The sequence below is a fragment of the Pogoniulus pusillus genome, chromosome Z (genome assembly GCF_015220805.1).
Source record: "Pogoniulus pusillus isolate bPogPus1 chromosome Z, bPogPus1.pri, whole genome shotgun sequence".
Lineage (NCBI taxonomy): Eukaryota > Metazoa > Chordata > Aves > Piciformes > Lybiidae > Pogoniulus > Pogoniulus pusillus.
The window spans coordinates 75,430,568-75,445,357 of NC_087309.1; the positions used below are offsets into that span (position 1 = coordinate 75,430,568).

Here is a 14,790-nt window from a genome sequence, read left to right on the forward strand (position 1 = left end):
AGGCTGCAGAATTAGTTTTCATATTTTTTTATCTTTATTGCCTTATCTCTCTTTACTCATGTCTTTTATGAGAAAAGAGGTGATAGTTGGGTTGGAGAACACCTACTTGGCTCCATAACTTGCTGTACCTGACTTGCCTTTTTGATGCAGTCAATTATTCACACATTCATAAAGATGTATAGGTTGTGAGTGCTGGTGTGCCATGTAGAACTGGAAAAATAGAATCGTGGAAACAATCGGGCTGGAAGAGACCTCCAAAATCATCTAGTCCAATGTATCACTCAGCCCTATCCAATCAACTAGACCATGGCACTAACTGACCCATCCAGGGTTTTTTTTTTTTTAACATCTCCAGGGACAATGACTCCACCACCTCCCTGGGCAGCCCATTCCAATGGCAAAGAACTTCCTCCTAACATCCAGCCTATACCTCCCCTGGCACAACTTCAGATAGTTTGTTTCTAGATGTGCACTTGTTTTTTTTTTCCAGCTGCCTCACAGGCAATTATAATAGAATTACTCTCTTTACTATCCTCTCAGTGCTTTTCTAGACTAAGACTGGAGAGAACTTGCCTCACATTAAATAGAAGTTGTTTGTTTGGGTTTTGGATTTTTAAAATTACTTATGCTTCCTTCATATTAAAAGCTACACTGTGTGTTTCCTGGAACTATTGTACATCTAACTGTGTAAAAACATTTCCCAGAATTCTGTCCATGATTTTTAGTGACTAACTTAACACACTGTGAATGTGTGTTAAATATGAAGCCCTACAAGACTATTAGGCAAGAACAAATATCCACTTAGGTGATAGATTGAGTCACACCATATAAATTTCATTGATTTCTCATCTGCATTAGTTACAACTTACTGTGCACTGCCATGCCAGTATCTGCAAAGCAAGTTACACTCTCCCTTTTTGAAAGACCTTTGAAACAGGGATAATGTTATTATTAGTATAGAATATTAATTATAAATACTATTTTTGTTATAGTAATATTAATTATTATTTATTAATATTAAAAACTTGACTGGATTGCATGAAATTTGATTGGCTTCTTGGTCAGCAGCAAGTATTTACACAAACGCTACTTATGAACATGGAATTAAAGCCTGAAAGTCAGAACTTGGAAAATAGGAATGTGAAAAACAGGAAAAAGTAACTGCACAACAGGCACTACCAGCTATGACCACGAGGTGGATCAAATATGCTTGCCCAGTGAGTCTGAAACTAGTCTAATCTTAATTTATGAATAAATTAAGCCCAAATATTACTCATAAGATGTGCTGACTTGCTGGGGAAGTTTTCCTGTATAAAGACGCTTCCAAAACCCATGATTAGCCAGGTGCGGGTCAGTGTCCCAGGCAACCAGCAACAGAACAAGGGGACACAGTCTCAAGTTGTGCCGGGGGAGTGTCCTGGAGTCCTGTACCCCTAAATTCCTCTCCTGCCCGGACTTTGGGGGGAAAGGGGAAAAGCCGCCTGTTTTCCCTCCCCCCTCGCATGCCCTGCAGCCATGAAGGGGGGGAGGACTGCCCCGTGAAGGGGGTGAGGACTGCCCCGTGAGTTCCCACGCTGGAGCCAGGCTGGGATTGGCCGTGCGCTTTCGCGCCTAAGGTGTGGTAACTCTGCCCTTTGTCTAGCCAAGGTTATAAATATTGGGGGTCTTCCCGCCTTTGGGGTTCCCACTTTGGAGTTTGCCTGTGCCTGGACGTATGTGTCTGCCTGAGCTCACACACTCCCCTGTGCCTGGACTGCAGAAAGACCAAGGATTCTCTTTCCTGTTGACACCTTTGTGTGCCTAACGACCCTTAACGACCCTTAACGATTCATCTGCAGCTGCTGGAGGAGGAAGACAGACCGCAGGAGTCAGCCTGAGTGAGTTATTTGGCTTAGCTTAATTTAGTAAGAAACCGCTATTAATTAATAGCTGAGGCCTTTTCCAACTTCTGACTTCCAAAAATAGTCAGATTATTGATGGTATCCTTGTAGGTTAAATCTCATGCAACTGAACCTGCTTATTAAACTAAATTGATCTTTGTATATATAGTTGTGGGGGCGGGTTTTTGGGAAAATAAAAAATAACTGTTTTTGATAAATTCCCGACTCAGCCACATATTGATTCCTGCCCTCCACAACAGGGAGGTATAGGCTGGATGTTAGGAGGAAGTTCTTGCCAGAGAGAGTGATTGGCATTGGAATGGGCTGCCCAGGGAGGTGGTGGAGTCGCCATTCCTGAAGGTGTTCAAGAAAAGCCTGGATGAGACACTTAGTGCCATGGTCTAGATGACTGGATAGGGCTGGGTGATAGGTTGGACTAGATGATAGCCTTTCAGGATTTATGCCCTGCCAGGACAGATAACTATACACAGGCTTTATTTGCTTCCAAAACATGTAGATCTTTGAATCCATACAAGTACAAAGTGTGTTTTGGGGTTTGTGATGCAAGATTTTGGTAACAGGACAGGTATGTGAGTGACTTCAGTGAGAAGCCGCTACAAGTTTCCCCCATGTCTTACAGAGCCAGTTCCACCCAGCCTCAAGACAGATCTTCCACTGGTAAGTAGTCTCACTGAAGAGGAAGGAGCAGCAGAAACAACATGCGATGAACCAATCTCAGCTTCCACTCCCCAGCCCCTTGTGCTGCTGGTGGAGGGAGGCGGTAGAGGAAAATCAGTACTGAAATCTGGGAAGAAGGGAAGGGTGAGGGGAAGGTATTCTAAGATTGGTTCTTCTTTCTCATTATCCTATGCTCTGATTTGCTAAATTAATTTCCTCCAAGCCTAGACTGTCTTGCCCATGACTAACTTGTGTATGAGTATCTTGTGCCTTTTGTTGTATTTTCTCTTCCTGCTGAGGAGAGGATTGCTAGTGTGACTTTGGTAGCCACTTGGCATGCAGCCAGGGTCAACCTGTCACCAGTGCTAGCAAGCATTTGATTAAATCAAGTATTTCTTCTCAGGTCTGTGATACAGGTTCATCAGCTGAAAGGAAGATCTGGGGAACTGCAGACCCGTCAGTCTGATCTTGGTGCTGGGAGAGAGCAGTGAGCACGGGTTAATGAAGGGCAAGTTCTGCTTGAAAAACCTAATCTCCTTCTATGACAAGATGACCCAACTATTGGATGAGGGAAAGGCTGTGGATATTGTCTACCCAGACTTCTGTAAAGCCTTTGTTGTTGTTTCCCATGGAATTCTCATGAAACAACTCTGGTGATGGCTTGGAGGAGCATAGACTCTGTTGCATAAAACACTGCCTGCATGGCTGGGCCCAAAGAATGGAGTTAAATCCAGCTGGCAGCTGGTCACAAGTGATGTTTCTTGAGACTCAGTGTTAGGACCACTTCTATTTAATATCTTTTTCAGTAGCCTTGATGAGGAGTTAAAGTGCACCATTAGCACATTTGCAGGTGACAAGAAGTTAGGTGGGAGTGTTGATCTGCTTAAGGGTAGGGAGGCTGGAGCCTTACACAGACAGATTGGATCAATGGGGCAAGTCAATTGTATGTGCTTCAACCAGGCCAAATGCCAAGTCTTGCAACTGGGCTGCAACTACCCCATGCATCACTACAGGCTTGACGAAGCGCTGCTGGAAAGTTGTCTGGCACAGTGGGACATGGCAGTTCAAAGTGACAACTGTTTGAACGTCAGCCAGCAGTGTGCCCAGGTGGCAAAGAAAGCTGATGGCATCCTGGCTTGTATTAGAAATAGTGTAACCAGCGTGCTGGTTTGAGGCTAGTTGGAATATTTTCATGGGAGAAATTAAATCCTTGGCCGGGAGAAGAAAATAACAGTGACACCTACATCACTCATTCTTCTACAGAGAGACACAAGTAGTCAAAACATAGATAAGGCACTCCTCACACACTTCTCTCAGTCCTCACTACTTGTCTGTCAGTCTTTGTGGCTGGTTCTGTCTGCCTTAGCTCCTTTGCTGAGAGCTATGTAATCTGATCAAATATTTTCCTCCTCATCGTCTTTTTGACATCTCACCTCAGATCTCTATGGATTTATCACATGAGTTATATGGAGATTGATGTGGTTATTTCTGAGGGGGGAAAGAAAGGGACAGGGGAAAGGTTGGTTTGGGAGCCTTCTAGGCAGTCTGACTTTCAGGAGAGAGATTTTGTATTTCTGTATTACTTTTAATTTGTGTATAACTGTAAATATCAGTGTATATTGTTCATACACATGCTTGTAAATTGTGCTAAACTGTAAATACAAAGCTTCATTCCTTAACTTCCAACTGACTGAGTCTAGTCTGGGTGAGTTCCTAACCATGTGGGGAGGTGATAATTCCCAAATCACTACAGGCCATCAGGAGTGAGGAAGTGATTGTCCCCCAGTACTTGGCATTGGTGAGGCCACACCTCAAGTGTTTAGTTTTGGCCACCTCAGCATAAGAAAGGAATTGAGGTACTAGAACAAGTGCAAAGAAGAGCAACTAAACTGGTGAAGGGCCTAGAGGATAAGTCTTATGAACAGCAGCTGAGGGAACTGGGACTGTTTAGTTTGAGCACTGAGGGGAGACCTTATAGCTCTCTACATCTGCCTAAAAAGACAATATAGAGAGGTAGGTGCTGTTTTTTTCTCACAGGTGTTTAGTGATGGGACAAGAGGGTAAGATGGAACAAGCTGCACTTGGGTAGCTTTAATCTAGACCTCAGGAATTTATTTTTTTTCACTGGAGGAGTAGTCAAGCATTGGAACAGGCTGCCCAGGGAGATGGTTGAGTTACCATCCCTAGATATGTTTTAAAGGTTGTTTAGTGCTGGACTTGGTAGACTACGGATCATGGTTTGACCTGGTGATCTCAAGAGTCTTTTCCAGCCTGAATGATTCTATAATTATTGATGGCAATCATGGTGCCAGAAATGTGTTCCTGGACACTGATACTTCAGGGTCCAAGCTGCCAGGTTAATCTTGACTGGGTGAAATGCATGGTTCCTTTTTGTGTTGAGAGAGACACAAAGACCACTACACTGAAGTCCTTACACCATCACAAGGATGAAAACATGATGGTACTTGTTAGCAATGCCCTGAACATCACCTGAAAACATGATGGTACTTGCTAGCAATGCCCTCTTGCTTTTACTGGTTTTTTTGTTTGTTTGTTTGTGTTTCCTCCCTGCCCCCCCCGCCCCGGACCAGATTTAGGATGTGACATTATCTTTCAAGCCATCAGCAAAACTGGTGGGCAACCTCTTTGATCAGGTGTAGGTAGAGCAGTATCATTTACCCAGAGCTAAAGTTGCCTTCCCTGTAATCCTAGAAAAGAAAGAAAACACACCACATTTCTCTGGGAGGAAAGCTGTTGCCTGGAGCTGTATGAGAGGTTTTGGTGGTTGCCTTTACTAGCTAGAGTAGCCCTATACTCAGTTTATAACAGCAGGGATGTGAAAAGCAGCTGTTTCAAAAGGCTGATATTAAATAAGCATGATAATGAGCAGCAATGATAGCTTAAAGACAGGGTGTGTGGAGTGTGTTCTACTGGGTAGTGAAAGTTAAAGTTTATGACCAATTCCACTTGAAAATGTAGATTTTGCTGTTTCAGACTTAATTGAAATATAAACTCTACCATAGCCCGAATGCTGGCTAAAAGTTGCAGACTATGCCACTTCCTTAGGACAGATTTGTATGAAATATTTGAGCATATGTCTCTCATGATCAGGATTAGCATCATTCTTCAGAAGGACTTGAAACCAAGATTGACTTATGGCTTCCTAAATCCAGGTGGATGAGGCCAAAGACCAAGGTTCCATGGTAAAAACCACGAGTAACAGTAACACTGGTATTATAATTTTTCTGAGGAGTAAGTTACTAAACAGAACTTTATAGGTTAAAAAAAGTGTATTTTTACAGTGAGTTCAAATAACCAATCTCTGAAAATAGCTGTTCAAGTCTTTGGCATTAAGAATGTATTGGAAAGAAATGTTCCATTTGAAGTCCATGAAAAGTCTGAAGCTTTAAAACACAACAGACTTTCTTCTTTAAGAGGGTCTCCCAGCAGTTGTAAAGATTCACGAATGTTGCTTTAACAAGAGGTAGTCAGACTGTAACCTGATTTTACCCTCATTTGATCTACAACAGAGCTGTTTCTCTGCTCTGTCCTAGTGAGGCCACAGCTGAAGTACTGTGTCCAGTTCTGGGCTCTCTGGTTCAGGATGGACAGGGATATACCAGAGGCTGTCCAAAAGAGGGCTATGAGGATGACTAAGGGAATGGAACATCTGTCTTATGAGGAAAGGCTGAGACTTGGGGTTGTTTAGACTGGAAAAGAGAAAACTGAGAGGAGATCCTATTAATGTTCAAAAGTATCTGAAGGTTGGGTTTCAATATTAAGATGTTAGTCTCTTCTCAGTGGTGTCTTGTGACAAGACAAGGGGCAATATATATAAACTGTAACACAGAAGTTCCACCTCAACATAAGTTAAAAATTCTTTTCTGTAAGGTTAACAGAACACTGGAACAGACTGTCCAGAGGGACTGTGGAGTCTCTTTCTCTAGAGACTGTCAAGACCTGTTTGGATGCTTTCCTGTGTGATTTGCCATAGGTGATCCTGCTTTGGCAGGAGGCATTGGACTTGATTATCTCTGGAGGTCCCTTTCAACTCCTAACATTCTGCCCTGGAGTAATGTGTCCAGTTCTGGAACCCTCAGGCTCTGGAAAGCACATGGACCTAATGGATTAGGTCCAGAGGAGAGCTACAAAAACAATCAGGGGATTGAAGCACCTCTGTTATGAAGACGGGCTGAGGGAGCTGGGCTTGTTCAGCCTGGAGAAAGGAAGACTATAGGGAGACCCAATAGCAACTTTCCAGTACCTGAAGGCAGCCTACAAGAAGGATGGAGAGAGACTGTTTACAAGGGCCTGCAGTGATTAAGCTGAGAGGCAATGGCTTCAAACTAGAGAAGAGCAGATTTAGGTTGGATGTTAAGAACAAGTTCTTTACCATGAGGGTGGTGGAACACCAGAATAGGTTGCCCAGGGTGGTAGCTTGTGAGGCCCTATCTCTGGAGGGCTTCAAAGTGAGGTTCAGCAGGGCTCTGGGCAACCTTAGTTGAGGATGCCTCTGCTGGCTGCAGAAGGGGTTGGAATGGATGACTTCTGGAGTTCCCTTCCAACCCAGTTCATTCAAAGATTCTGTGATTTTGATTGGCATACTGCTCTGAATTTCCGCCTGGAGAATTCAGGATCAATCTTCACCTTTGTTACAACACAGATTGAGAAGAATTGATACAAGAAACTTTCCTCAGAGTTTGGATATTTCCACTCATATGAATAACCTGTAAAGAGTGCCCAACTTCCTGCATAAAAATATGGACTGGATACCTTTGTGGGCAAAAGAAGGGGGACAAGGACATACAGTGGCTAATCCCTGATTTGGATGCTTCAGTGACCAAGTTGGTGAAGAGAAACAAAGATCAGCAGCAAACCTGATGTGTAGCCATAATTATGTGCAAAGATTTCTGAGAAGAGAATCATGTAGTCTGAGCAGCAAAAACACTTCTTTGATAAATGTTGTGAATGTATACCATCTCTAAATATTATTGCTTGTTTGTAGCTTTCTATAAGTGGCAGTTGAGTCCTTCCAATCTGGATTTCTTCTTGCCTACAGCAATTAAATTGTATACATTAATTAATTTCAGGGTAGAAAAGAAATCAGGAGAATCAGTCCCAAAAATGTTATTTTCTTCTGCTCTATAATGAGAGAAAATATCTGCAGCAAGAAATGCCTTGCATTTAAAGTGGTTTTATTTATGCTTAATTCCAAGCAGTTCAGTGGAATTGAGGTGGTAAGAGGCAGAACAGAAAAGGGGGTGAGGGTTGGTTCACACTTGTGGAAAAGGACATTTTTATTACCTTTCTACCAAGACCCAGCTCTTACATCTCAAAAATTTAAGGCTTCACCCAAGTGCATTGCAAAGCAGGTTGATGCAGTATTTGGCAACATCCTTTCCAGGAACTCAGGGTGTAGTTTCCTCCAGGGAAAATCTCTTGTGAATGGTGCACACTGGGGAAGGAGATAAAAACAGAAATAAGATATACTGCTTTTCCCTTGTGGAAATTCATCTCCTTCCCCCACCTCCAGTCTTGTTCAACGTCTTTGTTGGTGCCATGGACAGTGGCATTGAGTGCACCCTCGGCAAGTTTGCTGATGACACCAAGCTGTGTGGTGCAGCAGACATGTTGGAAGGGAGGGGTGCCATCCAGAGGGACCTGGACAGGCTGGAGAGGTGGGCACAAGCCAACCTCAACAGGTTCAAGTGCAAGGTCCTGCATCTGGGTTGGGGCAATCCCAAGCACAAATCCAGGCTGGGCAGTGACTGGCTGGAGAGCAGCCCTGAGAAGAGGGACTTGGGGGTGCTGGTGGATGAGAAGTTCAACACGAGCCAGCAGTGTGCACTTGCAGCCCAGAGGGCAAACCAGATCCTAGGCTGCATCATGAGAAGTGTGGACAGCAGGTCAAGGGAGGTGATTCTTCCCCTCTACTCCACTCTGGTGAGACCCCACCTGGAGTAGTGCATCCAGTTCTGGAGCCCCTATTACAAGAGGGATGTGGACATGCTGAAGTGTGTCCAGAGAAGAGCCACTGGGATGATCAGAGGGCTGGAGCACCTCTCCTATGAGGACAGACTGAAAGAGTTGGGCTATTCAGTCTGGAGAAGAAGAGGCTCCAGGGTGACCTCATTGTGTTCTTACAATATTTGAAGTGGGCCTACAAGAAATCTGGGGAGGGATTTTTTAGGCTATCATGTAGTGACAGGACTAGGGGGAATGGAGCAAGCTAGAGATGGGTAGATTCAGACTGGATGTGAGGAGAAAGTTGTTCAGCATGAGAGTGGTGAGAGGCTGGAATGGGTTGCCCAGGGAGGTGGTTGAGGCCCCATCCCTGAAGGTGTTTAAGGCCAGGCTGGATGGGGCTCTGGCCAGCCTGATCTAGGGCCTACCCTAGATCCCTAGCCATGGCAGAGGGGTTGGAATAAGATGATCCTTGTGGTCCCTTCCAACCCTGACTGATTATATATAAATAGCATATGTATACACACACACACATTCTCCAAAGCTACTTCAAAAGTGTTAAAATTTTCATGAATGAATCAGAGGGGAGATTTTCCAAACATCAGCCATATGCCATGACCAGATGTGCTCCCTTTTTATCTGGCTGTTGCCTGATTTTCTATATCATGCCCTTTCGCCACAGGTGTAGCTTCCTCAGGTATTGTTATCTCCAAAACAGTTGCTCAACATTGATTCCAGTGATAACAGAGCAAGTTCTTGTCTTTCTAGCAATTTTATAGAGATAAAACTACTCTAATGAAGAAAAAATTGGAGGGATGAAGAAATATGAAAAAAAGGAAAGTATTCAATATGACAACTGACTTTTATGAGCAAAAATGTTTTTAGACTGGTTCAATATTATGATAAATTCATTTGGAACACCAGATTGCAAGAATAGAAAGTGCTGATGTTCAGGCAGAAGATGGTGATCTGAACAATACTGGACAAGTGCAGAGTCCTGCATCTGGGGAAGAATTGATTGGGTAGGGCTGGGGGATAGATTGGACTGGATGATCTTGGAGGTCTCTTTCAACCTGGTTGATTCTATGATTCTATGTTACTATTATTATTACTACTATATTTTTGTGAATAGTTGAAATCTTAAAATGTTACCATGAAAACAAGGCCACCTTACATATTGTCTATGCCCATATTTAGAGCTACATTTTAAGGCAAGACATGGAAGAAATAAATATAAACATCAAAATAATATTACAGAAAACAAGACAAACACTTGAAGTTAGACCTGGAATTTTGATTCCTAATGTAAGGTGTGCTAGTTTGAAGCAGGCTAGAATGTTTTGGTGAGAAGAACTAGATTACAGGCTGTGGAAAGGAAAACAATGGTGATGTCTACTTCACTTACAGGCTTGCTGAGAGGTATAAGAACAAGAATCCAAACATAGATAAGGGAGTCGTTCTGCTTGGGAGCTCTGAGCTGCATGTCTTTTTAGCCTCTCTGCTGTTTCTCTGATTAATCCACTCTGCTTCCTAACTCCCTGGCCAAACCTCCATTCTTCCTTGGGACTGGGGTAAAGTTGAGAGGGGTGGGAGAAGGTGAAAGGGTAGTTGGGAGCCCCTCCTGGGGACTCAGGTTTCTGGGAGGGCTGTTGTGTTTCTGTATTACCTTTTACCTTGTATATTTCTGTATATAACTGCATATACTGTAAATATCTGCTTGTATATTGGGCTAAGCTGTAAATATAAGCTTCATTCAAAATTTCCAGAGCTGACTGAGTCTAGTCTGGGTGATTTTCCAAAGTGTGTGTGTGTGTGTGGGTGGGTAACACCCAAACCATCACATAAGGAGTTAAACATCGTAAGAAATGTCAAAGTGCCACATGTCTTGACACATGGATGTAATAAGCCACCTTTCTACCACACACCAAACCCCTTGTGGTTAAGTGAGGAGGTATGAAGGTAGATCCACTGAATTCAAAACAATCATGGAGAAGATTCCCACTTGGGGATTTTGTCAAGGGAATTCTTGTAGGTTAGATTACAGCTACATCACTGTTAGCTCTACATTGTATGTTTATGTTGCAGACAAACACTCAGATGTAGACCACTGTACCAAAAGAAACGTGAAAAGGAGGATGAAGTTCCATTAAAAAAAAAATTAATTGCAGTATCTATTTCTAAAATGAAAATTATAAAAAGGCATCCAATTAAGACACAATCTACATACATAGACCTTGGATTCTCTGTGAAATAACATCAAATATGTCTGAATATATTCCCTCTTTAGTATTATTACTTCTTTCTTCTCTCTCTTGGATAGGGAATTATCAAATATGATATACTTTGGAATATTTTTCTACTTCAAATGTGTGCAAAGTTTCCTATGTAAAACTGCAGAATTACCATTATCTTCATCCAGATTCACAAACAATAGAAGGAAAATCTTCTGACTTTTTTTTCATCTAGAATCATCCTCAGACAGTATGTTAACATTATATTAATTTGATTTTATTTTATGTTAAATATTTGATGGCCCTGAGATAGGCCACTGAAACTTTACTTGATAACCTACCTTCAGCCTTCCAGGAATCTCAGGTCTGGATATCAGATACTTTGATTTCTCTGTTCATTCTATTTGTGTTTGGCAGAGAATGCCAGACACAAATGGAGAATATAAGAATGTATGACAGAGAATGCCCAGTTCAGCAGCTTTAAAATATTTTTTTTCTTTAAAAATGCAAGTTTGTGGAAAGCAGCTGCCTGGAAAAAAAAACCCAAACACCAAAAACAAACAAAAGAAAGACCCCAAACAAATACATATAATAAAACCAGGCTTTTAGAGAAGACATGAGTTCCCTAAAAGTCATGCTGATGGAAGAATGAAGAGTTATTCAGTACCTGGAGAAGAGCTGCTGGCAACATTCAACTAACTGTGTGCTGTTGGCAGGGAAATCTGTGGAGTTGAAGGTGTTTTCCAATAAGACTTGGCAAGGAACTTCCAGACCAGGACCAATCAGCATTCCTGTCCAGTGAGTAGCAATTACATTAATGAATAACGAAGAGGAAGATAAGACTTGGGCATGTCAATCACTGGAACATATATGATTGGATGTAATGTTCTGGCTGATGCACTGTCACCCTCTGAGGTACTTCACTAATAGCACACAATCAAAACCCTTGAACTGAGGATTTTTTTTTTTAATTGTATGGAAGAGAGTGACCACATTTTTTTCTTTTTATTTTTTTAAAATTTATGTAGAAATTATAGCAACCTGTAACACTTAGACCGTTTTAGTTATTCACTCCTCCCTTTTTTAATGCTACCAAAAACATATCCTAAACCATTTTTCATTTCTGGGCCAGTTTGCTTCCATTAGATAAAATGGAGGCATGCTGCATCCATAGCTGTTCAAGTAAACACAGGCCCACTTCTTGTGTTTTAAATGGAAATAGTTATGGTTTCTTCAGTTTTGCTTTGCTAGATGTTCTCTGACATTTCATATAAATAGTAATCCAGTGTTCATTGCAGTGAAGTACACAAAAAAAAAGTGAAAGTGACAGCTCCTTCTTGTATGTGGAGTTGTGGAACCTAGACACATTTTTAATATGTTCTTATCTTACTGATACAGTAGGAAGTGCTTAGGTCCCTTTCACCTTCTTCCAGGCCTAAGGAAAGCATTTGTGAGTTGGTGAAATGCAACTTTCTTTCCAAAGCAGATTTTATTGGTTTTGGAAGATTTCCCAGTGCCTGTTCACAATTTTATTCTTAAGGCAAAGATTGTGAAATGACACTTTGTGATTCTTCTGTTATGCAGAACAGATGTTTCACTTGTATTAGTTCTACGACCTTCAGAAAGGAGTATAGTCTAATTCTTCAAATGTTTACGTTTCTCTCGCTGCAGTAAACACAAAGGGTTAAGGGAGCTGTGGTAGAAACAGACATGCTGGGTTTAGCTACATGAAGCTTCAAGATCCTCTCTCAAGGACTAGGAGTGTTTTGACTTTCATCACATAGTTTTACATGTCACATGCTTAGAAAAGAAAGCTTGGAAAGCAGTTTTTAAATACTGGGGATAAATTTTACCTGCTGAATCATGATTGGTCAATTACTCAATCTGCTGAATAAGTAATACTGTGTTCTTTTCAATTTCCTCCCTAAAACTGTTGCCCTGTGAGCCTTGATTCAGCTTGAAGGGAAAACTATGAAAGTAACGATCTGTTGTTAAGACCTACATTAGGACAGCTTCATTAGCTTAAATTCTTAGTGGGAATACTAATAACCCAAGGTGTCAACGTTAAGACAAAAAGTTTTTCGCGTGTTGACTTTTAATCCTCCTAAACCCCAAAATAGCGGAGTCAGAGCGACTGGGACTGCCCGGCTGTCTCCGGTACCAGCGCACTGCCACCTTGCGGTCACTGACGAGAATAGACACCAAGCGGTACGGTACCTGCAACACAGGCTGTCATGAAACAGGCAACTGTTCCTGCAATCATCGCTCTGAAAGCACCGCCAGCTATCTCCTTTTTTTTTGAGGGAGCAATACATGCTAGGAAGAAAAATAAAGTGTGTGTCAAACACAAATACATATACAGAAAATGAATCAGCCAGGTGTCCCACCGCAAGGAGAAATTCCCACCCTGCAGTTTGAACTAGGAGAAAGGAGGGAAAATGAGACATTTATAGCATGCCATTTGAAGGTCTTAGTGCTCTTCTTCTAAGAAGGTAGCTCCTCCATGCTGCCCCTCTGCTGCCGCTGGAGACCCCACCTGGGCTCCAGACGCTAGGTCTCCATCCAGTAAAGATCCTAGATGGTGATATTTTTTCCCCCATTCTCTAGAAGCCTCCTGCATATATGTGACATTTATAAAGGAAATGGCCCCAGCAGTCTATAAAGATTATTTGCTCCTCCTGAAGCCTGAGGGCTGCAGTAACTCAGTCTCACAAACTGAGGGCTGAACAGGGAAACCTATCAGCAGGGCCTGCTTTCCTCACATTGCCTGCAACCCCTTTCCCAGGACCTCCAAACCAGAGCCTGAACAACTTTGGAAGCTCTCTCATGCACAATTGAGTGGTAGGTTTCAGCAGAGCAGCTACTCAGCCCCTAATTTGTCAAGCAATTTGCTTGACAAATATATTGTCTATGAGAAGTATCCTTACTCAGGCCTCCTATTACCAGTCCCAGGGAGCCAAAGTTGGCAAATCCACAGAGAGCATAAGTGGCAATGATCTCAGAGCGAACCTAGAAAACAAACCGATGTCATTTTGAGTAGCTTGATACAGTCTGTGTTGATTTAGAGGTCTGAAAACATGGCACTGTGGTACAGGGTTCTAAGAACCAAAATGACTCCATTTTCCTTAGTTGCTGTCTCAGTGTGTGGCTTTCATCATGGTAGACTCATTTTCTTGCTGAAAGCTGCAGCTCTTCATACCCACTGCCTAAGGATTCATAAATCATACGATGGTTCTGTTTTTCATGTATACTGCTATGCTTTGTTAAAGTATTCAGCACTGTGATTAAACAGAAACAATAATTCTTATCTTACTAACATCAGCTGCTGTTTTCTGAGGGTATAAGTCAAAGAGCATTAATCAAATTTGTAGTTCTTAACTGGACTGCCTCTGCAGCACTCCATTGAAACCTCAAGTTTTGATATGTGTCCCTGACTTCTTTGTCCTTTACAAACAGAAAGCCTCATGTGCAAAACTGCGCTGTGTGTGGTCCATGCTATGCTCAGAAGATACAAATGATCTTCAACAGAGAAGGTGAAGCTTCTTCCTTTTGGGCAACATCAGCTCAGTTTGGACTTCAGAGAAAGAACGAGGCTGGGTTGGCCTTTCACCCCATGAAACAACCCCACATAAGAGGCAAAATTGCTTTGGGTGATGCCAAGGTATAAGCCTTTAAACATAGCTCAAACACTTTTGGAAAACAATAAGCATAGCAAACAGGTTTTGTCTTTCTGGCAGCTCTGAATTCTTGTTCACTGTGTTTTGTGTGCACAATGGAGATGCCTGAGTGAGTGTTCTAGTAAGTTTCCTGTTTGCATTTCTACTTTATGAAAATCGATTTGTAGATATTTTCAATTGCTCTGCACATAGGCAGGAAAATGCTTTTCAAGTACCAACTCCACCTGCTTTTCCTGGAAAGGGCTTTGTGTACTGTGATTTGCCTGCTTTCATTTGCACTTTCCTAGCTCTGAAAACAGGAAGTCTTGTTATTGCTGACTCAAGTGAGGGAGTTCAAAAGACCAGTTGTTTACTTGCTCT

The 14,790-nt window shown here is 42.2% G+C and overlaps 1 protein-coding gene across 1 annotated transcript in view; it reads right to left on the reverse strand.

The window, feature by feature from the left end:
- Nucleotides 1–7,736: 7,736 nt before the first annotated feature.
- Nucleotides 7,737–14,790, reverse strand: part of SLC28A3 (solute carrier family 28 member 3) — a 46,390-nt gene continuing 39,336 nt past the window's right edge. The window contains exons 14-17 of the mRNA XM_064140447.1: nucleotides 13,681–13,762; nucleotides 12,971–13,069; nucleotides 11,421–11,544; nucleotides 7,737–8,013 (exon numbers count right to left, since the gene is read on the reverse strand). Coding sequence (XP_063996517.1) covers nucleotides 7,899–8,013; nucleotides 11,421–11,544; nucleotides 12,971–13,069; nucleotides 13,681–13,762 — 420 coding nt within the window. The 3' untranslated portion in view covers nucleotides 7,737–7,898. The remainder of the gene's footprint in view (nucleotides 8,014–11,420; nucleotides 11,545–12,970; nucleotides 13,070–13,680; nucleotides 13,763–14,790) is intronic.